This window comes from Notothenia rossii (assembly GCF_949606895.1).
Source record: "Notothenia rossii genome assembly, chromosome: 6".
Lineage (NCBI taxonomy): Eukaryota > Metazoa > Chordata > Actinopteri > Perciformes > Nototheniidae > Notothenia > Notothenia rossii.
In genome coordinates, this window is record NC_136909.1 from 67859513 (window position 1) to 67886347 (window position 26835).

General features: G+C 42.8%; 1 protein-coding gene across 6 annotated transcripts in view; it reads left to right on the plus strand.

Annotated features, from left to right (window-relative positions):
* LOC307043634 (signal-induced proliferation-associated 1-like protein 2) overlaps window positions 1–26835 on the plus strand; it is an 81126-nt gene that overhangs the window by 48221 nt on the left and 6070 nt on the right. For 5 of the 6 annotated variants that reach the window (XM_079688211.1, XM_079688215.1, XM_079688213.1 and 2 more), the window contains exons 9-17: window positions 2558–2832; window positions 10470–10724; window positions 13667–13813; window positions 15177–15280; window positions 15373–15461; window positions 16697–17070; window positions 19269–19526; window positions 22177–22312; window positions 25332–25551. In XM_079688211.1, the coding sequence (XP_079544337.1) occupies window positions 2558–2832; window positions 10470–10724; window positions 13667–13813; window positions 15177–15280; window positions 15373–15461; window positions 16697–17070; window positions 19269–19526; window positions 22177–22312; window positions 25332–25551 (1858 nt within the window). The remainder of the gene's footprint in view (window positions 1–2557; window positions 2833–10469; window positions 10725–13666; window positions 13814–15176; window positions 15281–15372; window positions 15462–16696; window positions 17071–19268; window positions 19527–22176; window positions 22313–25331; window positions 25552–26835) is intronic. The other variant, XM_079688216.1, reaches the window with a different exon arrangement.

Genomic DNA, 26835 nt, shown 5'->3' on the forward strand with positions numbered 1-26835 from the left:
ACGTGTTCAGCTTTTATGAGACAAGTCGTCAGGGCTCGGGTGCCACATTTATTTTGTTTCCATGACAAAGTTGTCTGTTTACAATTTCTCCTCAATCAATAACTTAAATAATGAATTGACCGATCAAATCAATTCATAATTTCTTATTAGCACCATTTTGAGGCATTTTGTTCCTAAACCAACACAAAACTCTATTTACCCATTCTATGAACGAAAAGGAGCAATATGAGGGAAAATGTCATTATGGTTATGTCTTGCCCCATTAAGCAAAATGGCTCCATATCCCACCAGAAGCCTCTGTCCTAGATTTAGAAATTGATTCACAAATATTCAGCGCAGAGATACGAGTGTGAGACTTCAGGTCTTTGAAGCTTCAGAGGGATGACAGGGGTTTTTCATGTCTGTAGAACTTGCTACTACAGTGCGTGTCATCAATGTCAAAGCTACTTCTGACTGTCAGAACTCTCACTGACGATCACCGCCAGCAACACTGCTTGACAACAGATTTGAGGCTGATGCTTTGGGTTTCTTTGAGACAGTATTGTACTGTTACATCACCAGTACTCTGCCAGACTTCCTGTCACCATCTTTCATGGAAATATCTTTACAGGTCTCAAATTCCTCCTAGAGATAACAAGTGTCCTCTAGGATTCAGACATTATAGATTTTGGCTATACGGAGGAGAACCTGGACACATTAGCTTCTATCATGAAGGCATTTAGAAAGCCATTATTTAGGCCTAATGAATTTCCTGACAAAGGGCAGTTTGATTCATGGTGCCTAATTCCCCAGCCAATGCCTTCTTCCTACACAGACCATTTACTTCCAGACTTTCCCCTTTTGAAAGCTTTATGTCCTTTTTCTTTTGCCTTTGACATTTTCTGCAGATGAATTGTTTAGTGCGTGGGTCCTAACACAAAAGTGCTCCTTTAGTGTCATCTCTCTTTTAAAACGGGATCTTTTGAATTTGATTTTATTGCAAAAACCGAGACAGTGACCTATAACTTCGACCAACAGGATGAGTTCCTTTCCTCCTAATAAAGTTTTAGGGTTGTGTCTCACTAGGAGATGCATTAAGGTTTTCACGGATCTCCTCTCACAGCGGGGAAGGATTTCTCTCAGTGTGAGAATCTGGTGGAGTGTTGACAGGCCATAGCCTGAGTTAATGTGTCCCTGAAGCCAGCTGCCACTCTGAGGCAAATGGAGTCACCCACAATTGAACCACGACTAATCTAATGGTTGATTAAAACTCATTGGATCCAGTGTGAGGTTTGTTTCCAGCAGTTTTACCACCCAAAAAGTCCATACCCACTATGTACAAACACCCAGGATAAGTAAGCTCAGTTTTTTCATTATGGCGAACATAGATAGTCTACAGGGGCGTGTTTTTATCTTGCTCAGTCTGGTGGTTGTTTGTTTAAATGTAATGTTGCTGAATCAAGAGTGTTGTCTGAACTTCAGCTGAACCCGAATTGCTTTTAGGCAGTGGCTTAGGCAACTACATTTGCATGTAAGTACATAATTGGAAAGAGCATACTTTAAGTTTCATTTTCAAACGCTATTGGACAAGCAGCTACTGTCATCCACAAGTGAAGTTTTCAGTCTCTGGATGCAGTTAATTGATGCAAGAAAATGGGAGAATACATATTGTTGTATGCATCAGCGGTCAGTGGGTTATGTGTTGGTGAAGTTATCTCTGGTTAACAGACTTAGTTCTATCGACAAGTCCATGTGTGTCCACAGAGAAAGGTGTGCCTCTATGTTTGCAGTTCCCGTGTGTTTAAGCTGCCTCTAAGCAGCTCTGTGCACTAAACCAGTTAGCTCCGCCATGTATCCTCCTAATAACTTCCATTTTGAGAGCTTCCTTGAATTAGGCAAACAAACATGCACATGTTTTTCTGCTTAAGGACAGGATTTCACTGTGCTCTAATAGTATTTCACTAGTTTAAGGAAACCTACACATATCAGAAAATATCAAAATTGTACACTTTTGAAGTAGGGCTGCTAGATTATGGCTAAAATCATAATCTCGATTATTTGGGTCAATAAATTGATTTCTCGATTATTAAAAACGAATATGCATTTACTTTGAAAACATCAATTTATTGAAAAAAAAAATGTTGAATAGTATGTTTTTAACAGTTACCCTGAACTTTAAGTAGAACTAAACTGAAAAACAATTAATAATAAAAGAAAAAAAAGATTAATAATAAAAAATAATCGTTATATTTTGATTAGGTTGTTTTCGTAATCGTTGCAAGCCATAATCGTAATTGCGATTAAAATACGATTAATTGAGCAGCCCTATGTTGAAGGCTGCTGTTGTAATAAACTGTGTCAGCGTAGAAAGCTCTTATTAAGGGATTTTAAGATCACTCAACATTTCAGGCTTGTTTTTTGTTTTCTCATAATGATTGCAAACATTCATGTGTTGGACTTTTGTATCTACTTAAGTGTTTCTAAAGTCCTGCTGTCTTTGTGTATCTGGATAACTAGAGTTGAGTCAAAATGGATATACTTTTATTTTTAAATAACCCTGTTTCCCTTCTGGTTCCAGATCACCACTAGAGGTTGTGAGACGTCGGAGATGACTTTGCGTCGGAATGGCCTCGGACAGCTCGGTTTCCACGTCAACTTTGAAGGCATCGTGGCCGACGTGGAGCCCTTTGGCTTCGCCTGGAAGGCGGGGCTGAGGCAGGGCAGTCGGCTGGTGGAGATCTGCAAGGTGGCGGTCGCTACTCTCACCCACGAGCAAATGATCGACCTGCTGCGCACATCCGTCAGCGTCAAAGTGATTATAATCCAGCCTCACGAAGACGGCGCCCCAAGAAGGTAACCCCACCGCCACTTTCAATCAACACTACAGACAATGCTTACAAAACATATTCAGACTTCCTATTGTCTTTCATGTTTGGCTGCTGCTATGCTATTAGTAAAACAGAGAAACAGGTGCTCCTCGAAAATGGATGAAGTCATAACAGAAGAGTCGTTTCCTCTTCTCTTTCTTGCTATGCAGCTGGGGTAAATTACCTTGGCATTTGCCCTCGTGTTTGAGATTGTTAGCATAAAGAAATGCTTACGTTCTGTTTTTTTTGCATGAGGCTTGATGTTGTTCGCCGTTGATTTCTCTGGAGAGGGGACAGTCTTTGTATTGATGCGGCTTTGTTGCGAGAGAAAGCTCCAGCAGGGCTGTAGAGTCACGCAGACATGGACAGTCAGCGATTCTCACTAATGATAATGAGAGGAACTTTTTGATTAATGACTCAGCCTTCGCTCCCATTGTGTGACAGCTCACGTTTTTGCAGATTGCGTTTTTTAAAACCTTGCCCAATTTTCTATTCAGTAATTAGGATGGGAGTGCCTGCCATTTTTAGGGACACACACCCACGTGGAGGCTCCATTGCTCCTGTCATAAAAAAGAAAGAGCGAGGCATATTTCAAACAATCTTTTGTGATGGCAAGAGATGAAGTTCTGTGTGAAACGTTTGTTCTGAAAGCACATCGGCTTGTTTTGTCTGTGAGAGACAGACAGTCCTGTGAAATCAAATCCATCACTCTTTCACGCGCGCATCGTTGACATCTTTGTTTTGGTTGTTCTGACAGAAACGTCTACCAGCGAGTGCTTTTCCCACTTTGTCGTAGATCAGCAGAGTGATTTGACAGCGAGAGAGAGAATAACTTCACGTCATCCCTTTATCCGTTTGTGAGGTTGGAGGTGATGCTAAGGTTGTCAGTGAATTGCAAAAATGTCAATAAAACTTAAACGAATTATCACATTGTACATGCGCATTTCTAAACAGAAGTGTTGAATTTCGATATCCTTCTGCTGGATAAGGTTGTCTTAATAACCCAGTTGTGACGATAAACAACTAATTAAAAAATGTATCATAGCCTTGTGGATACTTTATTTCTCAGTTAATCTGGTTGCCCTTTTTACTGTTGATTTGTGCAGGGGTTTTTTGTATGCTTTTGTAGTATGGTAAGTATGGTCACAGAATCTCTTCACCTCTCTACACACATTTGATATGTTATTATTTCAACCAAAAATGTGACAAAAACACAACAAAAATATTATTTTGTTATTGCTTTAATATTGCCAATGCATTGTGAATTCTTCTGTTATTGAACATTGTTAAGTGAAAATGTGACATCCTCACAGCTGGATGAAGAATTTAAGAAGACATCTATATATTGAGAATACATTTTTCTTAGTTTAAAAAAATCATCTCAATGACTTATCAAAATACTACGATCTTACACAACTGTGCATTTATATATGTGTCATAATGAATTCTGCATACTTGGCACGTGTTAAACATGTTTCAAGTTTTTATCTGGCAACAGAGGAGTCACATATTTAGCCAGTTGATAGGCAAACAGGCACCTTCTGTGAATCCACCGCAGCAGCCTCTCTGGCAGAACCGACGTCTAATCCTCTTACCAAGAGCTGTGATGATACATGATGATACAATCGTAATCGCAGTTCAGCGTAGCAGAAAGCAGACAAAACAAACACTGTCCAAAACGATATGTCTAAAAGCATGTGTCTGAGATGTGGTCACAGGATGTAGGATTCTGTAGAAGAAGTTGTTGACACAGATTTTGTGCCATCTGGCTTAGTTTCACTGACTATACCAAAGCCTTAGACAGCACTTTGAACGGCCAATTAGAACGTATAGTAGTTACAAAAATGTACATATAGAACTGTGGAAAAATCTAGAACTATTCACACATATAGAAGGCTATAAAGAAGTAGATATGCGTTCTGCCGTACGTCTATAATGGGTGCCATGATGCATAATTCAGTGAGCTTGACCCATATATGGTGTTGCAAGCAGATGCATCTGGCAGATTAGTAGGTATTATAGCAGAAGTCCATACTGGTCAGAGCTGTTGATTTTTACATGAAGATTTCCCTGTCTAAAAGAAACACATTTTGTCATCTTCGTCCCATGAGAACCAAAAAGGCTCCGTCTGGGGTCCTGTGAATTTTCTCCCAAGGCTCCAACAACTCAAGAGGTGAGAGGTCAGGTGAAAAATCTCGAGGGCCCTCAACTCTTTTTCGCTGCTATGTCTTTGAGTTGCCAAAGTGTTGCAGTCAACAATAAGTCCTCCAGTTTCTCCATCGTTATCTCAAAGGAAAGGAATTCAGTAGGGGCCCAGTCAGTCCCCTGTGGCCACAGAGATGGGGGTTAGTCTAACAACAATGGACAAGAATCTCATGACCTCCAAACAATGTACCCTGGCTCCACATCGCTACATGACAAGGAGAAATGTTTTCATAAGAAAATGTTGGGCCTGGGAGATGTGGGTCGCCTCCTTTCTGTTTTTAAATTGTTAGAATTTCGTTCAGTCTTTGTGATTCCTCCAAATTCAGTGAGGATTGATGGGTCATATAGCTGCTAACATTATGTTGAATGACCAGTGTGTAACATTGGCTTTGTGGCAAACCTCCTAAAGCTTGTTTATGCCCTAAATGGGTTTACTCTGCTCAGCCTGAAGTAGAGTAGAGAGCAGAGATATGGCTCTAATATTAGCCAAACCTAGTACTGTATTTATTTACACTGAAGGAAGGATGTGGTTTTAGCCCAGCGCTATACCAGAGGCTTTTCCATCATCACTCTGAAAAGCTTTAAACAAGTTCAACATGTTAGCCTTGGATGAAGCTAATGAGAAAAATATGAAATGGATTAGCTCTTTGAATCAGGAATGTGATGTACAGAGCATGGCAGGGATTGTATGTTTTGGTATATGGTCACCAGAGAATGAAGAGTAAACAAGAGGATCAGTACACTTTGGACCCAAGTAGATGATTACAACAAGACATACAAAGAGTAACAGAAACAAAAAAGCAAGTGTATTTTCAGAGTAAGTGCCTTTTATGTTTTTCGTCAGACCATACTGAACCTTTTCCGTTTTAATCACAAAGATGTATGTTTAAAGTGATGGCTAACCCGAATTAAGTGGGTTCAACCTGCACCAGCCCCCTGCTGATAATGAGAATTGCCTGTGACATTCAGATGGCCACTTGTGACCTTTCTTTTTGAAGTGTCATCAGACTTGTCAACATGGATTTTCATCTGGACTGAAGTTAAGCCGGATTTATCACTTCCCATGCCAACACCCTGTGAAAGATAGCACGGCTAAACCAAAACTCAGAAAACCTGCATCACAAATTGCTCGCCTTAATCCTCTCACATTCTTCACAGGAGGCGCCTTTTCCTTTTAGATCATTTTGCAAAGAAGTTGTTGAAAGGGGCTTTTTTTTCTCCCTTTTTTTGCCAACCCATGCACTTTTCCCCCACACCTGATCTTATAAAGCTCCTGAAAACATTTCGCAAAGGCCTGGTGGAGGTCACAACCTGTGGGTCTTTGCTGTGACATAGACTCTGACTCTGGGAATGGATTAGCATGTCCTTCAGTCGCTGGCTGGCCATGTCATTAGAGTGACGGCTCTCTGACAGAGGTCTAAGGTCCCGTTATCACACTGATCTATTGTAGCTCTTTAAGACCCGGCAGCTGAAGGGGCTGATTGTTCACCTCCAACATGCCTCGCACTCTTTTTAACATTTCAAACAAGCAATGGTGTTATTTTAGTATTGTCATGTCAAGTTCTGCCAATTGTGCTGTCAAATTACTTCCGATAACTCTATTTTTAGTCAACTGGATTTCTGTTTTGAGTTGTAAATGTTCCCAATCTCTACAAGCTCATGTGAGGCCATTGTGCTATAAGCTGTAGACCAGTTAGCTGGACGAGTGACGCAGAGTAACTGATTAGCTTTCAACTAATGAATCTTTCTTTTAAACTGATTGTCTTTTATCTGTGGACAAAGGGATTTGAGGGCATCATGTTGGGCTTTGGGGAAAAGCAGTGGAGATTTTCTTTTATAGACAACTGATTTATAGAACAAAAACATTATCGACAAGCTAATGGAAAATGAGAATAATCTTTAGTTGCAGCCCTACATTAGTTCCTGGTGGAATCTAGAGGAAGCAGACAGCATTATTTCACACCAGTTCTTGGCTTCCTCCTCTCCTTAAAACTGCCTGGACATGTCTCCTCCGGCTCAGGATTAAGTGTTTACCAAACACCCGTTTCCTGCTGTTTCTTCATGATTTATACACATCAAGTCCGAGTCCCCCTATACATTACAAACAAGAAACACATTCCACATGCATCAGGCGATTACTATGGCTATTTCTTCTTCCAGCTTAGCTTGTAGCAGCGCTGAGGGAGAGTATTAGCATCATAAGATAAATTCACCTTGTCAGTTCTTGCTCTTTATGGCGCAAAAAAGCAGGACAAGTGACGACGGGCGAGACCTTTCCTGTTGCTAGGTTTAGTCTATTCAGAGAGTAATGTTGTGTGGCAACCTGGCGTGATCACACACACACACAGTTAATCAAGGTAATGAGTGGGTCACAGCCCTGTTACAAGCCAATTGACCAACAGTCAAGATCTAACACTCTTGTTGGCAACCTTTTTCTTCTGACGTTAACAAGAAATGACTTAATAAAAACCTCAGACTTCACTAAAAACAAAACAATCTCTGAGATCCTCATCCACACTCAAGTCGATCAATTCCATCGTCTTTTACAAACGTCTTCTGATGCTGTAATGACCCAAATTACCGGTACTCTCACTTGGCCCATATGTCGAACCAGTGATGATGCTACCTAAATACATTTAAATAAATAATGTAAACTATGTAGGAAGTAGAATACGCCATTGACAGTCTTTCATCATGGATGAGGTTCCCTCGTTGGTGACATTGATCAGATGTAAGCAACATGGTTTACAAGGAGGAAGCGTGCGATGATCTTCTAGTTAGATCTTTTAACACCCACATGTCCAGTGGGAGGCCAGCTGTAAACAGCCCAGCCACCCATGGCCCAGTTTGATGAAAAGGTCTCTCTGAGAGGGATTACTCGCAGCCTTGCAATCAACCTCCTCAAGCTCCGCTGTGTGTACATGTATGACCACAGCAGTGTATACACAGCTTTCCATCGCCCATTGGATTCTGGAGAATGGACTTTGGAGAGGGGAGGTTGGCGTAATCATAAGGGTCATGCTTGAAATGCTATTGGAGAGCTAACATAGCACCCAGGCTGTTTAACCCCAACCCACCGACCCCACCCTTTCAAACACACCAAGCTTCTGCCCGGCCCCAAAGATTAATGTTGCATGAAATTGCCTCACAGGCCTTGTCCATCCTGGAGATCCTCAGCGATGTTAGCAGTAATGGGATGGAGATGGAGGGAAGAAAAGACCTCCTGTGCAGAGCTACTCAGGGGAGACCTATATCTGATTAAGTGGCAAGCACAGATTTTCGACTATTAAAAAAGGAAAAGTGTTTTCCACTGGTGTGTGTGTGTGTGTGTGTGTGTGTGTGTGTGTGTGTGTGTGTGTGTGTGTGTGTGTGTGTGTGTGTGTGTGTGTGTGTGTGTGTGTGTGTGTGTGTGTGTGTGTGTGTGTGTGTGTGTGTGTGTGTGTGTGTGTGTGTGTGTGTGTGTGTGTGTGTGTGTGTGTGTGTGTGTGTGTGTGTGTGTGTGTGTGTGTGTGTGTGTGTGTGTGTGTGTGTGTGTGTGTGTGTGTGTGTGTGTGTGTGTGTGTGTGTGTGTGTACACACACACACACACACACACACACACATGCATGCACACATCCCTGCACATGGATGGACACACTATATTTAGATGTCCGCTCCTGGCTAACTATTCCTGACAGCATTAGTGTGTTTTGGTGTAGTCATGGAAATGGATGAATGATTCCCCTCCCCCCCGAATTTTCAGGGTCACTTGTGTTGTACTGTAACAGCTGAAATCTGCCCGGTAATGCAATAGTAGAAATGTTATTAATTAATGGAAGAAAATAGTAATGTAGGATTTTATTACATTACTAATAAAAAAAACGTGTTATCATTATGACTCAATGACTAAAAATGAAGGTTAGTTAAACTGTTATTCTTATGATTCATTAGACCTTTCATTATGAATTGTAATTGTAGATGGATGCAAACTGTTAATTAGTAATTGTGGGATGTGACTGTCACTTTGACATAGTTCTACTTTTAACACTTCATTTAAAGTTTTAATTTTGACATCAATGAAAATAATTTGAAAGGTTATTCAAACAATTCCAAATAAATAAAACACTAAGTGGATCACAGCCACAGAACTAACTAAAAAGTCTGCCGGACAGGCTTGCATAAATAGTCATTAAAAAAGGTAGTAACTATGAACAGTACACTCATGTTGCCACTCATGTAGCCAGGCAGGTCAGAGTCCTTATGGATACTCGATGACAATGACTCTGCCAAGAAAAACATTTCCCCAAATTATCTCATATCTACTCTGTTTTAGGTTTGTGCAGAAGCAGTTTTGCCATTTAAATAACAGACAACATGTCCTTAGCCACGTTCACACCGGAGTACTTTTCCCACTTTATTTCCGATATAGTTCCGAAATGTTGCGTTCACACCAAAAAGAGCCGGAACTAAAATTAGTTCATGAGAACCTTTTTACCCCCTTTTCCGTCCCTGCTAGAGAGCTGGGACTCTCATGCGGCTCTCTTGTGAGAAAAGAGCTATATTTCTGATTGGCTGGGCGGATTGCCAACCACGCCCCATAAAACAAAACAAAAAGTGTTGTGAAGCCACCATTTTATTATCCTCGCATTATTAGCATTAGCATTAGCCCAGCGCAGAAACGCAGAGACTAACTTATGGCAACACAAAATAAAACATGGGAGCGGTGGAGATGAGGAGGTGTCGGCGTTCTGGTGATTTACTCGGAAGGCTTCAGTAGAAGCTACTGGGAGTCCCAGCAGTTTCCACTGAAGCCAGTCCCCAACTCCGGGGACTTCCTGCCGGGGATTTTGGGCGGCGGTATACGCCGTGAAGTTGTTTGCGGCCTGCGAGTAAACCCAAAGCAGAAGAAGAAGAAGAAGTAGTGACGTCAGCGGCTTCATTTGCCTAATCCACCCCCAAGGATTTATTCCGGTGTGAACGCGATCTGTACTTAGTTCATCAGAACTAAAGAGTTCGGATGAACTAAGTTCTCATGAACCTTTGTGGGGAAAGTACTGCGGTGTGAAAGCGCCTCTTGAGCCAATGCACAAAGTGCTAGTTCAGGAGAATACGTTTTTTAAGAGCAGAGCAATCTGTCGTACAAAATTCTGGGCTGAATGTATCTGGAATAGAAAGGTTTATAAAATCACCATGTACTGAACAGAACGTTAATGAACGTAGATGTTTCTTAGCACAACCGATTGTGACTGTTCACTTAGCTCCTTACAGGTAAATGCCGAGTAAATATGAATTGATACGGCATTTTAACTTAGATTTGAGTCCCTAATAAGTATGGAGTGCAACCTGAAATGCAACTTAACTGAAGCTTTTACCTCCTGGCCTCATTCCTGACCTTTAACTTTATTTTTTGTCTCCTTGCACATCCTCCTTCCCACTCAGGGGCTGCTCCGAGCTCTACCGCATACCCATGGTGGAGTACAAGGTCGACAGCGAGGGCACACCTTGCGAGTACAAGACGCCCTTCAGGAGAAACACCACCTGGCACCGGGTGCCCGTGACCGGCGGAGCACCTCACTCCCGGGGCTCGCCCACACAGGGCCCTGATCGCCTGCAGTGCCAGGAGATCCTCCGGCAGCACCAGGCTAACATCCCAAGAAGCACCTCCTTTGATAGGAAGCTGCCAGATGGGTCCAGGTAACTCTAGACTTTATAAATAAAGATAATCAAATAAGGTTTGTTCACTGCTTTTTTGTTGATCCCCTAAAAATAAAAATAAACACAACTTGAGACCATTATCTGCCTGACAAGGAGGATTATTTTTGTGCAAAAACATGATATTTTTTGGGGATAAAAGTGATAGAAAAAACCAAAATGCTTTTTCTTTCAACACACTCTTGGAAGGCAAGCTTTCAACCTTTTTTTTAGAAGCCTAGGCAGAGCAAAGCTTGCGATCAAACATCACCACGCTCAAAAAGATCCAATCCTTTGAGATGAAATCTTTGAACTCTGAGCCTCTCTCATTTAGAGAAGAGCTGCAGTATCACTTTGAGGGGCTGTTATTGTGTTCAGTTATTTGCATGCATATAAATGGAGCATTTTAGTCCAATGAATTCAGGGCTTCCCTTTCATCTCCCTTTAGATGATAAGGCCACAATTGGACTTTGTTCCTGTCCTAGACGGTGTCTCTTTTGAACATCTCCATTGAGCCATGTAAAGCAGTGATTTGTTCGTTCTAATAAAACCCCTACAGTCATGATAACCTTTCCAGTGTGTCACACCGACCCCCTCTGGTGTTGTCTGTTCTGACTATACTGGGATAATGGTCGCCTTCTCTGCCTAATCAGAGTCCCTGGCAGCGGGAGCACTCTATTCTCCCTGGCTCTCTCTCTCCCTCCCCACCCCTCCTTCTCCCCGCTCCCTCCCTCTTCCTGCACCCTGCTGAGGAGGAGGTGATGGGGACACTGACACAGCTCAGCTCATCTCATCCAATTACTGCAGAAACAAAGAGAGTGCTCTTCCGCGGACCACGATATGTAGCTCCCCAGAGGGAGTGGGAGAAGAGGAAAGGGGAAGAAGGAGTCGTACACTGAAGAGGGATGGTGGGAGAGAGACAGGAAGGGAATATTATACAGACACTTAAAATACAAATAAAATCATAAATACAAAAATGTAGATCAGCAGCACCGATTTCCCAGGGTGTACTTCTGCAATTGCCAGGGGTTACGTGAAGAGCTTGTTGAGAAGCCCAATAAAAATAGATTATTGTTTTTTATGTACATATTGAGCAATTTTAAGATGCCAAGCAGAGAAGTCTAGTCTGCTCGCTATCAGTAATTTATCAAATATTGAAATAGTTAGCCATAGGTGGAAACCCAAACATACTGACCTTCATATAGACAGTTTGATTGTTTTCAAACATTATCGTAATATTCTGAACATGACGGGTGGTGTCAATAAAAGTGTACTTGATTTAATTTCAAATCAATGTGGTTGGGGAGGTGTTTAACAAAAGATATAAGCAAACCACTGCTCCTTTTAGCTTGGTCCACACCTAGCACTGTAAAATATGACACCTTATATGCAGCAAACTGGGACAGAACACTAATCTCTATAGCCTTGCATGTTATTGCAGCACAGAGAGAAAATTAAAGTTCAATATTCCCTCATTTAGACCTTTATATTATGTCAAGAGAACAAGAGAAGGGGAACAAAAGCAGCTGTTGCTGTTTCATATTAAATTGCCTGGACTCGGCTGAGACAACCGACACTTCAGCCTTGGAGGAAAAGAGCGGTCCAGCCAAAGCGTTCGATGATGTGTTCCCTGACTGAGCTACTGACAGTTTAGTGAGTTTCCTATGGAGGTCTAGACAAAGGAAACCTGATGACAAAGCAGTAAGGGCAATCATTTCACAGCTTCTCAATAGCAATTGGAAATGTAATGTGAATTATTAGGTTGAACTGGATTCTTTTCATGAAATGTACCTTCATATTTCTGATCTTTGAATGATCTCTTATACTTATTGAAATCATGCACATTTTGGAAGCCTCACTCCGACCCAATCTCAAACTCCTTACATAAACACATAGATAAAAGAAAGAGTTTTCAACCTGACAGGAGACTTAATGTGAAAGCAATCCTGCATATGTTATTGTAGTCTTGTATCTGTCCGGTCGTTTTACCTTCTCTTGTGTGTTGGTTAAAAGGCCTCTAGGCAGCAGACATAACTTGAATCCAGTGTTTATTTAACACTTGAGTCAGCAAACATACGTCTTGTCTCAAGGCATTAAGTGAGTAATGACTTACTGCAAGACACTTTGGATAAGTTGAGCTGAGATCATGCTCAAAGTCCAAGTAAGTAAATGACGTAACGTCTTTAAGAGGTTTTGTAAAAAGCAGTTTAAGAGCAGAGTCAAGATTGTGTCTTAAAGCTCAGGAATCTAACACATCCTCTTACAAGCTACTTGTGCCTTTTACTCTACATACACACAGGGCTGCACCATCTGGATTACCCACTGCAGTGTATTACCATAACTAATGTTCTGTTTCTGTCTGTCTTTGGAGAACAAGACACCTTCTCCCTCACTGGCAGCTCTCACATTTTCTTATCCACAGTGCTCACACGCAAAGGACTATTCGCTGGAGTGACAGCCAATAATAAAGTCATTACAGCTGCACAGTGAGCGATAGGACGTTTTTACTGTTGTGAACTGTCGGTTGCTAGAGTCTTTTTTAGTTATTGAGTATACAATTGTTTCAAATAATAATATGTACAGACAGAGCAGCTCTAAGATTATTGGTATAGCAATTACTTGATCGACAGAAAGATAATTGTCTTTTAATTTGCTGATGTCATCATCTCAAAACAATTCACTGCTTTTCTTTGTTTTGTATCATTGTAAATTGAATATCCAGTCGTTTTGGTTGAACAAAAGAAGCAGTTTGAAGATTTCACTCTAAGCTATGGGAATCTATGATGAGTTTCATGTTTATATTTTGTCCCTCTACTGTGTCATCACACAACCTGTCTAACACACTGCAGAAAGAAAATAACCCAAACCAGCTTTGAAGGGCCCCTTTAATTGCAGCCAAAGCTTTGACAATCTATGACGGTGTTTCTTTGCCACTGTTTCTGCAGGACGATGCAGGACATGGAGAACCCCCAGGTCACGTCATGTAACAAGGGAGACCAGCACTACCGCAGCTCCCCCAGTAACCAGTCCTCCTCCAGTGACCCCGGACCCTGTGGCAGCGGCACCTGGTCCCAGCAGCCCGGATACGATGGGTACGGGACCACAGCAGTCTTTTGAAACAGCCTTGTAAAAAATCACTCCAGGAATATGCGGCTCTGCAGTAATGAATGCAGCGACAATCAGTCCCAGCACTATTACCGAGATTTTGCAATTTTGCAAAATGACAGCAATTTTTTCCACATGAAATGATCAAATCATCAGTGCATTTTTGGCCATTCGTCACTCTGTTTTTTATTACAGGAAAAGTTCCAACAAAAATGATGCCTCACAGAGTCTAATACCACATCCAGAGTTTAAAATTAGGACAGATAATAGGGGATGACCTTTATGTATGAGTTTCTTTTCATTTAACATGCATTCTGATCATTTCCATTCGAACTGAAAGCCTTACTTTCATGGTTACATTCAGAAGAACATAAAGGCTAGCTCAAACGCAAATGGCCTCTTTGAAAATCAAGCCACTCCGTTTTATTCACATAAAATAAATCCAAGCCCAGTACAGTATTTCTGGTGGGAACTTCACATCCTTCTTCTTCTGTTCTGAATATTCAGTAAGGACTAGCACTTAAATATGATAGGAAGTGCTTATAAAGACTTCTTTGTTGTTCTTACCTTCTGCAAGTAAAGTGCCACTTTAGCAAACTACAATGTAATTTTAGAGAAAGACAGCTTTTGATGAAGAAAAATAAAATCCTAAAAGAGAAGTATCTTAGCTGATGTCAAAATGAAAGTAGCCAGGAAGATGTTTTTTCTGTCAATGTTTTTCAGTTTGTGTTTTATCTCCTCAACAGCACATATAAATCGCTTTTATTCCTGCTTTCAATCATATAATGGTATGCAGGGCTCCAGACTGCACAGGCGTAACATGTGTCAAACTGAGTAGAATCCTTCGGAGACGGCTGTCTGTCTGTAAGTGGTTACAGACCATGACAAGAGGCTTAGCTTCACACTGCTGCCTTTCTGTCAGAGGCCTCAAAAGTGCACTGAACTCTCAATGATCACTGCGGCCTGTCAGAGCCGAGGCAGACTCACAGACAAGCCGATAGATCTCCGGTTAGAGCTAAAGATCAGTAGACACTGCGACCTCTGTTCATCTGTCTTAACCTTTATTACATGTAGCTCTTTAGGATTTAATTAAGACCCGCATTGAAAACATTTGCTGCTCTTTTCCCTTTGTCAAGAGCAAAATAGCGCCTGGCTTGGAAAATCGAATGAAAGGAGGTCTTCTGTCAGCGTTGTCTGGCAGCTTCTTTATTCTATTATAAGCTCAAGTGATTTGACCTTAAATGATCTTCAGCTAATTGCTGTACATACAGCAGTAAATGCATTGAAACCTTTCTCTGACTAGAATACAAGGTTCACTCACAATGTGTCCAATCTACTTTCTGCCTTCAGGTGTCCCTCCCCAATCCTCCATGAGCAGGCAGGTGACCTCCAGGGGGGAGACGGAGAGATCCACAGGGAGCGGGAGCCCACCCTGGAGAGGACCAGATCTGCAGGTGAGTCCTATGTTCTTACAAAGTTTCTTTTTTGTTGCATATTCACACTTTTGCACTTCTACATGCTTAGCTCTTTTATTTTCTGTCCACAGAGGCCAAATGGCACATCCCCTCCACCAAGGTCCTGAACCCTCTGAAGCAGAGAGAAGGCAGCAAAGACTCTCCCAACAAGCTTTCCAGGGTACATGTCTGACCTACTCTGTTCCTGCGACATTTAATGGAAGTGTTTAGAAATGTGTTGTCAACTTGCTGTGAAAGGGCACACCATTTAAAAGCTTTTAAAGCAGCCTCTACAGTACATGTGCTGCAGTAAATGCCCAACTCTGCTCGATCTGCTTTTCCCCACATCAGTGTTTGAGCCAGGGTGAGGTCAAATTGCCCTTTATTGTGCTTTGCAGCAACCAGGAGCTCAATTGGGATATTCAACCTCATGTCGTCCCCTCGAGTCGCTTTTTGCACTTATCACTTTCCCTTCATCAGCATGCTAACGGGGGTCTCAGCTCATCACCGTTTGGGGGTGTCTCACACTTTTCTAGGACACATTTTCCTCGAAGGTTGAATATATTAAGTGCTCTCACCTCTCATTTTCTCCTTTCTCTATATTCCCCTCTCATTTATCTCTTATTTTGGCCCATTCACCATCTCTCCTTCCGTCTTTCCTTTCTCCTTCTGATGCCAGAGGCTGCTGGATTAAGCTAACAGCGTCTTTTAGTGCTTTCAGTGCCATTCCCATTGCAATAATGCTCACAGCCTCCCCCCCCCCCTTTTTTTCATGTAAGAGTAGCTGTTTTTGATGTGATGCAATTTAATATGCTTTCATGATTTAGCAGTGTTTAGCATAGCATGATGAAGCAAACTTGACAGGTCATTTTCATGAAGTCTTAGTTCATATTCTTCAATCAGACATATCTGTTAACCCCATTTCACTAGAGGTTGGTTTTTGAGTAAATACATTAACATGTTGTGGTTGCTGTTCTACAATTTAGATGCCTCAAACTAAATTAGACATGGCCTTGCATATTTTACATCCATTTTTTTTATCCTAATCATGAACAGCGATATGAACAAGATATAATACATTCCTTTTATAAACTAATTTAGGAGCTAGATCATGTGTATTTCTCTCAGAGGAAGTCAAAAACATAATATGTACATTAAACATATCCTCTTTTTATATTCCTTGTCAACTAGCCATGGGCTTGAGGAAGCCTCAGTCAGACACACATGAACATGTGATGTAGCCTGATGGGTTAACCCAGCGCCATATAGATAGCACTCTCTCTATATTGCGCTGGGTTAACCCATCCACCCGTTTTGCACCAAGCATGTTAAAGCAACCGTAAGAATGATTTGACCTCCTCTGATTTACTGTATTTGTATCTTCTTTAACCCTCCTGCTCTGTCTTTTTCTACCAGACTGGCGATAAAAACTCAAGCCACTCAAGTAGCAACACCCTCTCGAGCAACGCCTCAAGCAACAGCGACGATAAGCACTTTGGCTCCGGAGACTTGATGGAACCGGAGATGTTGGGCCTCACTTACATCAAAGGGGCGTCCACGGACAGCGGCATCGACACAAATCCATGCGTCGCTCCCGGGGCCCGGGTGCTGCTGCAGGGCAGGGTGGGGGAGCAGGGACACCCCTGGGCGTCGGAGCACCATGAGGACGGGGCGTCAGAAGAGGATCATGGGAAACTGTACATGCCGCACGGCTACGCCTCGGCCATTATGTCTAGCCATGTGACAGAAGGAAGCATCGGAGACCTAAGCGAGATCTCATCTCATTCAAGGTAAAGTGAAGAGACGGGAAGTGTGTTTTATTTTAATTTTTTCCCCTAAAACATTTTAAATTTACAGTTTTTTTATTTGTTTTAGGTATCTACTGTTTTGCTGCTAGATAAATTGTTTGTGGTCAGTCAAGAATTAGATGGGAGACCTATTGAATCTAAACTGCTCTGAATGTCTATGCTATGACATTATGTTTTCCTTTTATTTGTCATCATACAGTATACTCGTACACTCGCCAATTTTGATTGTGATGTTCTACCTTCAATTGACAATTACTTGAATCTGTTGTGGCTTAATTGGGTGTTGGCTTATTGATTTGTCCACTGATAAAAATCACTGCCTTTTCATGGTATGTATCTCGGAGCAATATCCGCTGTGTCCAAACACGTGGTTACAGTCACACACACACACGCACCGCCGCCAGCAATCTCTTCAGCCACATTATCTGTTCTTTTAAACACACACACAGAAGCAAACACATGCACAAAAGGCCGGTTACTGGCTGTTAGCTGACCTTTTCACCCATCCGTGCTCCGCACTCCTGACCCGCTGCCTGACTCATCCAGCTGTGCTGAAGCCAGTGGGGGGGGCTGCTGTCAGGCCAGGGCAACACGGGGGGAGGTTTCATCACACAGTAATCCAAGTCCTTGTCACCAGACTTGGACCCATCTGGGAAAGAGGAGGGGTGTGAGAGAGGGTTGGCCCTGCAGCCATTCGCAGTCTGTCTCTATGAAATGGAATGTTTATCTTTATGTTTATGGCGTACAGGATTATGTTAGCGCAATCTGTTGAGATCAGTGACCTGTTTGGGAGGCGTCAGAGCTGTCCACTCCAGGACATCATTCAGAAATGAGTTAAGATCCCCTGCCATCACCTTGACTACTCCGATGCTTCCCACCTTTTACGTAATGGGCTTTGACACCCGGATGTCATCTGAACAAACAGTGAAGCAGCAGGAGCACATTTTGCAGGGTGTGGCCCAGATGGACATGAATATGGAAACAGAGTGTGTAGTGCCCACAGCTTAAGCCAACTCCAATGTCTCTGAGGTATTCTAGAAGAATGTTGCTGAAAGTTTTCCAATAGACAACAAGACCTTAGGATTAAAACATGGCATCTATATGTTACAGTTTGGCAGCTAACCAGGCATGTAATATGGAACAAACACTGTCTTCCGTAGATGTTATAAAAGGTATGAATAGGAAACCACAGTATATGTCTCATTCTGGTGGATTACCTTTACATTGCAAATGATGCACTGTGAGCAATTTTAAAAGGAGCAAAGACAGGCAGAGCGCTCTTTGTCTGATGCATGGCTCATTTTCTCATCACTGTCAAATACAATTCATTCATTCTGCATGAATGCCTTAATGCCCTACGTATGGATACTGAGTTATTCCAGGCATTTTCACCAAGTTGAAACATTAGTGAAGAAAAGGCTCAAAGCTTAAAAAGAAAGGATTATGTGATGTGCTGTGAATGTAAAAAATAATGAGAGAATGATTTTGTGAGAATAGGAGGGAAAGTGTTTTGTCCATTAAGAAAGAAAGGCACATGCAATCCATATACAACCTTTTACCATGAAACAAACTCTGCTTTAGTAGGGTTAGGGCTACATAGGGGTTAATGTAGGGGAGTACAATACTAACTATTTTAGTGAAAAACATATATATATTTTTCTCTATAAATAAATCATTACTTAGACTATTTGATCATAGGTGCAAGAGTATGTTCCTCCAAATAAAAAAATAAAAAGAAACATTTTCCCACTTTTACCTTGTGATATCTAGCCATGCATTTAGCATTTGTTTATGCCAAGTCTAGTCAGAGTAACAGGGGAAAATACCCTTCTGTCTAAATCAAATGCACTGACCCTTTAATACAGTTTGTCAGTTGATATTTGACTAAATGTTTAAAGGACAAAGTTCAGCATTAATATGTATGTGCTGGACTGGTTTTGAGTCATCTTCCAATGTAGGTCAGAGGTGAATTAGCTTGACTCTGTGGAAGAGATGATGTCATCATGTCCATGCCAACAGCGGAGCTTTCAACAATCACTTTAAGTTGAAAATCATTAGAGCGAGTTGACTAATAGCACATTTTGTCATTGTTGATGTTTGTTTATGTTTTCATGTTTTTTCATTCATTTTGATCACCTATGAGTTACATTATCCTTTTTCTTTTGTTGCTGTTTGGTCAGTGGCTCTCACCACTCTGGCAGTCCATTGGCCCGCGGTGCCAGATACTGTATGTCAGCTGACTCCTCCAAGGTGTACACCATCCCCCAGAGCAGCAACACAGGGCCAGGGCCAGAGCTGGGGCCGGGACCCAGCTCAGAGGCCTGTGGACAGACACGCCCACTGTCCGGTTGCACACTCCCAGTGGGCATGAAGACGAATGATGATGAGGATGAAGATGCCCACTGCACTGAGGGACCTCCCAACATTTCAGAGTGTGGGTGAGTGTGTGTGAGAGACAAAGCAAGAGAGATCATGTATGAGATCATCACCAAATGCGCTCCTAAACCAGTAATAGAAATATTTTCCTCGTTCACATCAAGTTCAGTTGCCATCATGCAAAGGTAGATGACACGCTGCTTCTCTTGCTGTTGAGGCTTCTCCAAGAGTTTCTGTTGCACTAGAGTCAGACCAATTCCAATACAAGTGCCCCCCCTCTCCATCAGCTCACCCAGTGTGCATAAACTGTCCTTGATTGAAGCAGACAGCCACAAAATAAATAAGCTCAATGAAGCCGCGGACATAATACACTTGGCACATGTCACTTGCAGTTATTGATTGTTCCCGTGAAGCAGTGTCCCTGTGGACTGCCGGGCTGAGCCTCTCTGCTGGGAGCCAAGCAACAATCCGCACACAAAAACACACGGCTGTCACAGCCCAAGGACACACCCCGCCACACAATAGCCTAATAGAAATACCGCAGAGGACGAGGAATGCATGCAGACGCTCAGCCAGGTTGAGATTGTTTACTCCCCTCAGATTTTATATAAGCAGTGACGGCTGACTGTATCTGTCTGATGATGAAATAGTTTTCTGTAGAGAACAGAGAGCCATTGACGGTGAAATTGAAACACTGCTTTGATTGTGTGTGTATGTGTGTGTGCGCTTTCCAAGGTGTTTGTGTCCGGGCTGCTGTGGGCATATTTTAAAAGGGGTTAAATATGAGAGTTGCCCTGGAGGACACCCCCTGCTTTAGCTCCCAAGTAATTTCAGTAAGCCTGTGAAATTTGCCACTTAAGGACTATGTGATTGATCACATGCAGTGAAGTCATCTCCTGCCGACTTATGAAAAAGCTCCATAATTCGGTTACCCTCCCCATTGTTTGTTTTTATATTCCCACAGTTGTATTTCATCTTACATAAGCGCCTCATGATGAATGGCCTAATATTACTCACAGATATTGTAACATAATGAAGTTTCTCTTCCCCCTTTCTAAAGATGTTTTCTCATTTGCTCTAACACTGTATGTAACGCAGGATGTGTGCCTCCTAACCCTCGGCTGTTTCTCTATTGCTTCTGCTTCTTGTTCCAGAGGAGCGGAGAACTTGTTAGCCTTCCTCCTCAAAATGCTGTCTGATCGTTCAAGGTACTCAGTTAGTCAAAGTCAACCCCCCATGGCCCAGTCTGCTCCCCCCCCCCCACACACACCTCCCCAGCCCCCACCCTTTGTCCCAGAATCACCTCCCCACTCGTGACACACGCTGAGAGTGGTGGACAACCAGCTGTGCGTCAGTGGCTGTGACATTTCTGCTGTATCTCATCCCAAATCCTGCTGTGTACTGTCCACAATACTTACTCCTTATCAGCCGCCATGGTGATAGAGAGAGGAGGTGACATGCAACAAGCTGTCTATACCCAAAACAGGCATGTTGTGGTTAAGTGCGCCCCAACACCCCCGCTCTTTTTATTCTCTATGTTTTAGCCTTTGTGGTCCAGTGAAGTGTCTAACAGTGATTGGCATCAAGACACTCCACAACGGACTTGCTGGTTTGAAAGGAGTGTTTTGTTTTAAAAACAAAATATATGTTTTAGTTATTTCATCTTCTAGTCATGAGCAAGCTGTTTCCTCGGATTCAAGTGTCTTACTTGTTTAAAGTAGAAGGGACAGAGGAAGGTAACATCAACATGCAATCAAAAATCTTTTTCTATCATAATTTATTTAATTTTCCATTATCTTCGCTAGTATACCAAGCTTAATTCATTTTTTCCCTGGATGCAGCCTTCAGAATACATCACTTTTATTTGAACCAGGCATCTCATGGATCAGTCAGAATGCTTTCGGCAATCAAACATTTTCTATACCGTCTATTAGGGCTTGGTTGCCATGGTGCCAAAAGCTTAAAAAAGGGCAACTCTCAGCACCAGTGTCTCTAGGTAACCGTCAGCCAGGCTGCCCATTTTCTCGCCGTGCTGCAGATCCCCCGCGGCCATCTAGCGCCCTGCCAACAGCACTCAGTGTGTCATGCTCACAGGCTGCTCACTTAAAGCAGAGGTCTCACAGCCACACCACTTCACCAGGCAGGTCAGTCACATCCTCCCTTCCCAGTAAAACTCCTCAACACACTCAGCACCCTGAAAATCATGACAGACAGAAACACTGCAGAAGCGAAACATGTCATCTCTTGTTGATCCTTTGTCAATCCTGTCTAGCAGCTCTTGTGTTCTCTGTTGTTGTCTGAAATCTCCTCCACAGTGTGTGGTTTGCACTTGTCTCTGAATGTAATTTCAGTCCGAACCTTCTTTCCTCGTTCCTTTCTCCCTCTCACAGCCTGGCTGCATTCCTCAGTGTCTTTAACCATCGGTTTGGCAGAGTGAGATGGGACAGGGTGGGATTGAAAATCAATTCCCTCCCTGCTCCCTTCTCCAGCCCTGTTACCCCCAAGTTCACCTGACTAGCATGGAGGCACCTGATGTTGGCATGCTTAGACTGATCCACCCTGAACCCTTTTGTGTGATACTGACATTCTTTTCTAAATAGCTGGGGCAAGCAGTGAAGGCCCAAGGACTCCAATGCAGGATGTGGCTCATTATAACCTTTCTGATGAGCTCTGCTCTTCTGTGCCCCCCCCCCTCATCGGTATGGTTTACAGGCAGCTGTACGCAGAGGAGGCCTGCAGGCTCCAGGCCGCCGAGCAGGATGGGAAATCGCTGCAGAGACTTTCGAAGGAAGAATATCTTAAAATGATGCTCCTGGACAGCCCTCCAGGAGAAGACAGAAGTCGGAAGGTAAGGTCATCGTAGCTGATTGACTAACTAACCTATTAATGGCACAGTCATTTTGAGGTTGACCAATAAAACCTTTTGAAACTGTGAAATAATGATTGATAGCGTGATGACATGACATTGTTAGGATCGACCACGATCAGCCACTCCTGCTGCTGAGCTCACAGCTGATCCAACTCGTCTCTTCTGACAGAAGACACTTTCAGTCCCCAATTGACTGGCACAGAGTGTTTGGATAATTTCATTTATAATGGGGCCTGGGTTTGCTCAGTCGGGATGTCATGGATTAAAGGCAGGGAGTTGCACAGAGTGCATCGATGTTTGATGTTCCTGCAGACTCTATTAATTGCATCTTCCATTTGCCAATCCATTATCTACCCGGAAGGGACCCTGGAGACATACAAATGGTTTATTTTTGGATGCTGCTCGATCCTAATATAAATGCACTTCATTCTTACAGAAGATAGAAGGCATGCCCTCTTGCACAAGCAGGCCATGTCCCTCACACGAAGCAGCTGCGTGCTCTGATCGGTTTGCCTTGTTGTTCACTGGGCTTCCAGTACATAAAATGTGATGCTTACAAAAGAACCATGAAAGCAGGTGTGTCAGGCCGTTGCTATGATTTCCTTCTACTTTCCACAAAGAATGAAAACAACTGGTGCACAGTACTGTATGTTGGATCCAAAGAGCAGTATATTTTTTGTTGTAACCTCAATCTCTAGTCTGATTCAGTATGATCATACAATGTGTGGAAAAGGCAGCCTGGGAAAGAGATGCATGGAGGAGGGCACAGAGCCAGAAACTCCAACCATATAAACATCGGATCCCTATAAACACATACTGTTCCCTCTCCGGGAGCAGCTTCTCCGGGACTGCATGTTTTCAATCAGCTGGCACGTAAAGGATTATAAATACAGTAATGACAATATGGGAAACATTGTTGATTTATGACACATTTAATAAATGTATTTGATCGTTAAAAGGTTAATTTGTGTGTCACTTCCGGTAGTCACCCGATGCCAGTCTTTGTGTTAGTGAGCAGGTGCGGAGAGATTTCCCTCGCCGGCCACGGTGTCCGCTGAGACGCCGTGCCACAGACAGGCAGACTATTGTGTCGCTGACGTAAAGGAAAGGCCGCTCACAGCTCATTCTCCCACAGCGTTCCTCTTTTGAACCTCCTGTGGGAAAGAAAAAAAGCATCTGAATACAGTAGGTGGTTGTCCGACACATCCTCCCAAGTGGCACGTCAAAGGGTTTCTTATGCTGGTTGTTGTCTTTGTTCAGAGCAAGCACAGAGGGAAAGAAAGTCAGGAGAAATCTCGGTAGATGTGTCACTGCTGCCTCGCCTGATAAGAGCGTTGCATTTGTGCAAAGGAATTCAAACAGCCCAAATCAGAGAGAGGACTGTTGCCAGCTGAGGTGGATTTAGACACACTGAAATAGTTGATAATCTTTCAGGTTTGATTAAAGCAATATTTTCCGCATAATGTGCAGTTAACCGACGCCAAGATGTGTTCGGATGTGTTGCTGTAGATAGAATAAATAAAAGGCTTCTGAAAAAACATTAAGCCCTTTTTGCAAGTGGTTTCATTTGGACCGACTCCATGTATTAGATCTTTAAATCTGTGCTATTTTTGTTTTATATGAGAGCGCAGCAAATCCTGTTCAAAGTTGTTTTGATGAGCGAGGAGCGTTATGGGGTCTAATCTTGTAAAGTTGGGTGGGAAAACTTGCAGTTAGACAACCTTGTTGAGTTAAAGCCCCTGAGATGTTCTTAGAGGCAGGGTGTATGTATGCTGCTTTGAGTTCTAATGCACATCGCCGCTTTAAAGACGTACTAGATGTTTGTTAAATTGTCACGGTGGGATTTGTGGGGGATCAGTCTTTTGAAATGGAGATGGCTGGGTGTTGGCTTGCGGGAATGCTTGTCTAGTGTTGGTTACAGCTGGGAAGCCAAAGGCAGATATTTAGCCATCTGGCAAAAATGTCCCACATATCATTTGTGGCTACTTTTGATGTCACTTCTGTAATATTTCTGTAAGCTAAAAGGGAAAATTGATGAATTCGATTGGCTTTAGTGGTTTTGTGTGTTAAAACAGGAGATCTTCTGTCAAAATTCTGGCCGCAGTTATGGAACTCGATTATCCCTGCAATGATGGGCTGTGTAATTCTTCTCTGTGCACAGACGACTGCACATCAGGACGATGCTGCTTTTCAAACCACAGCTATTCTAACAGCTTTTGTTGCATTGGCTTTTATAAGTCCTACAAAGCAGCAAACACACTTTAGTTTGACTTTATTGCTTTTCTGGATTGTGTTTATTTGTTTTTGTCTGACTTGTAAACAAGCATACAAAAGAAAATGTGAAGCAAATTCATTCACAAATGAGTGACTTTGCATTAAATGGACTTCTACATGAGTTAAATTACGTTGTATTGATCTGAATCAATAATCCCTGGGTAATAACACATGCTGGACTTTGGTTTAAGGAAAACTAAAGTATTTTTCATCTTGGCTTATTTCCTATAAATGAGGCCATTTTGACTCAATTGGTCACGCTAACTGCACTGAAAAGATTAGGATTGACATGGGAAATAATACTCCCATTTACAATACTCTGTTCTGGTACACTTATTGCTGTGTGACTTTATTCTATCAAATACATCTCTGGCATATCAGCTTATATTTTTCTTCTCCATCCCGATTAGGCATTTTCTGCAGTTTCAGAATGTTAATTCTCACATTAAGCTCAGTGACTACACAGTAACCTCCGTCACCACCTCCATGAGGCCTGTCCCCTGTTTCCCCCCACTCTGCCAGACCCCATCCAGCTGTGCTCAATCCATCTGCATTTTCCAGAGAGCAAAGACTGTAATTGATTCCTGACACTGCTCCCTCATGTTTCCTCCTTACCCGCCCAGCTGCCCGCTCATGTAAACCTGCTGTGCCGAGGAAATGTCATTCAGCTCCATCATTTGCATGATTGTGCCTTTCTGTTGACAAATTGTTCTCCTTCTCTCAGGTGTCAGCGGTGGGCAGTCTGTCACCGAGACGTTCCCTATACCGGACGCTGTCAGACGAGAGTGTGTGCAGTAACCGTAAGGGTTCGTCCTACACCAGCTCGCACAGCTCCATGCTGGACCAAGCCATGCCCAACGACATCCTCTTCAGCACCACGCCACCTTACCACAGCACGCTGCCCCCCCGCATTGTCCACAACCAGGGAGCCTCCAACCTGAGGAGTGAGTACAGATGAACTTTCATTTCTCATTTTACCAATCAAACTGCACATTTTCTAGGTACATTTTTCAGATGTTATTCGTTTTTCAAGGATATACTATAACACGCAGTTCCTCCGTGCTATTCCACAGAACAAACACAGATGTTTCATGTGTACTGTTTAGACAGGGTTTTACCTATTTCATCCACGAGGTCTGTTTGTTAGAGGAGGAGACACTGAAGATAATTCAGATTTGATTGAGAGCATCCTAGTGGTGGAAATGATATACTGTGCCCTTTAAAGAAAAGAAAACAGAACTCTGTCTTATTAAAATACCTCTTAGAGACAGGAAAGCTGACGTAGACTTTCTCTGCATCTATGTTGCTCTTGGATTATCATTCCTCTTCTCTGGCCCCAGATAAAAGCCAGGACATGCATACTTGTTTGAAGAGCCACTTGTGTCCTACCAATATTCTTAGCCCAACTGGTACACACTCCAGCAACAGTCCTCGATGTAGACAACTAATTGGAACTGGGCGAGGCTGCGTGTGACTTGCACGTGGCTCTGTCTGCATTAAGCAGACACCTGTCACTGCTGGCTAGTATTCCCCCTCTGTTCTCCAAGCATCCTCTGAATATGCATTAGTGATGAGAGGTGTGATGTGTCCTGCCTGCGCCGCTGCAGGTTTTGGAAGATCTGTGACATGAAAATGCCTATTTTTCCATCAGGAGTGTCTCAATGTCTGTCATACATAATGTTTCATTCACTCATAAGTCCCAGCCTGCCTCCCTCTCTGTCCCTCTCGTCCCATTTCCATACCGCTCCTCATCCCTGTCTCTGGCTGCTGTCTTTGGATAGAAAATGGCTTTTGGAAAGATGTTTCTCTCTTTGGCCTCTTCTGACTGTCAACCTGATGGATTCCTGATTGTTTTGAAGGGTAGTTGAGAACACAGGCTCTCTCTTTCCCTGACTGAAACAGCCCAATTTGGTAAACAGTGAATCACTCAAGCTCCAAGACGCTGGGTAAATTGAAAGGAGAGTGTCAGCATCACCTCAAGCTCTCTCCGTCTCCTTCTCTGCTTCTCCACTCGTGCTTTTCTAAATGCCTCTCTGCAGAATGGGAGCTTGTTTATTGCATTCCCTGTCTTTCAGGGCTGACAGGGAGGGAGGGCGGAGAGAGACAGAGTGGAAGGAAAGGAGATATTGATTGAAACATGAAGACATTCACTAAGACAAGTCATTTATCGCCCCTCAGTCAGCGCCCTTGCGAGTGGCACGCAAAGAAGGTGGTTTAATGTGAACCTA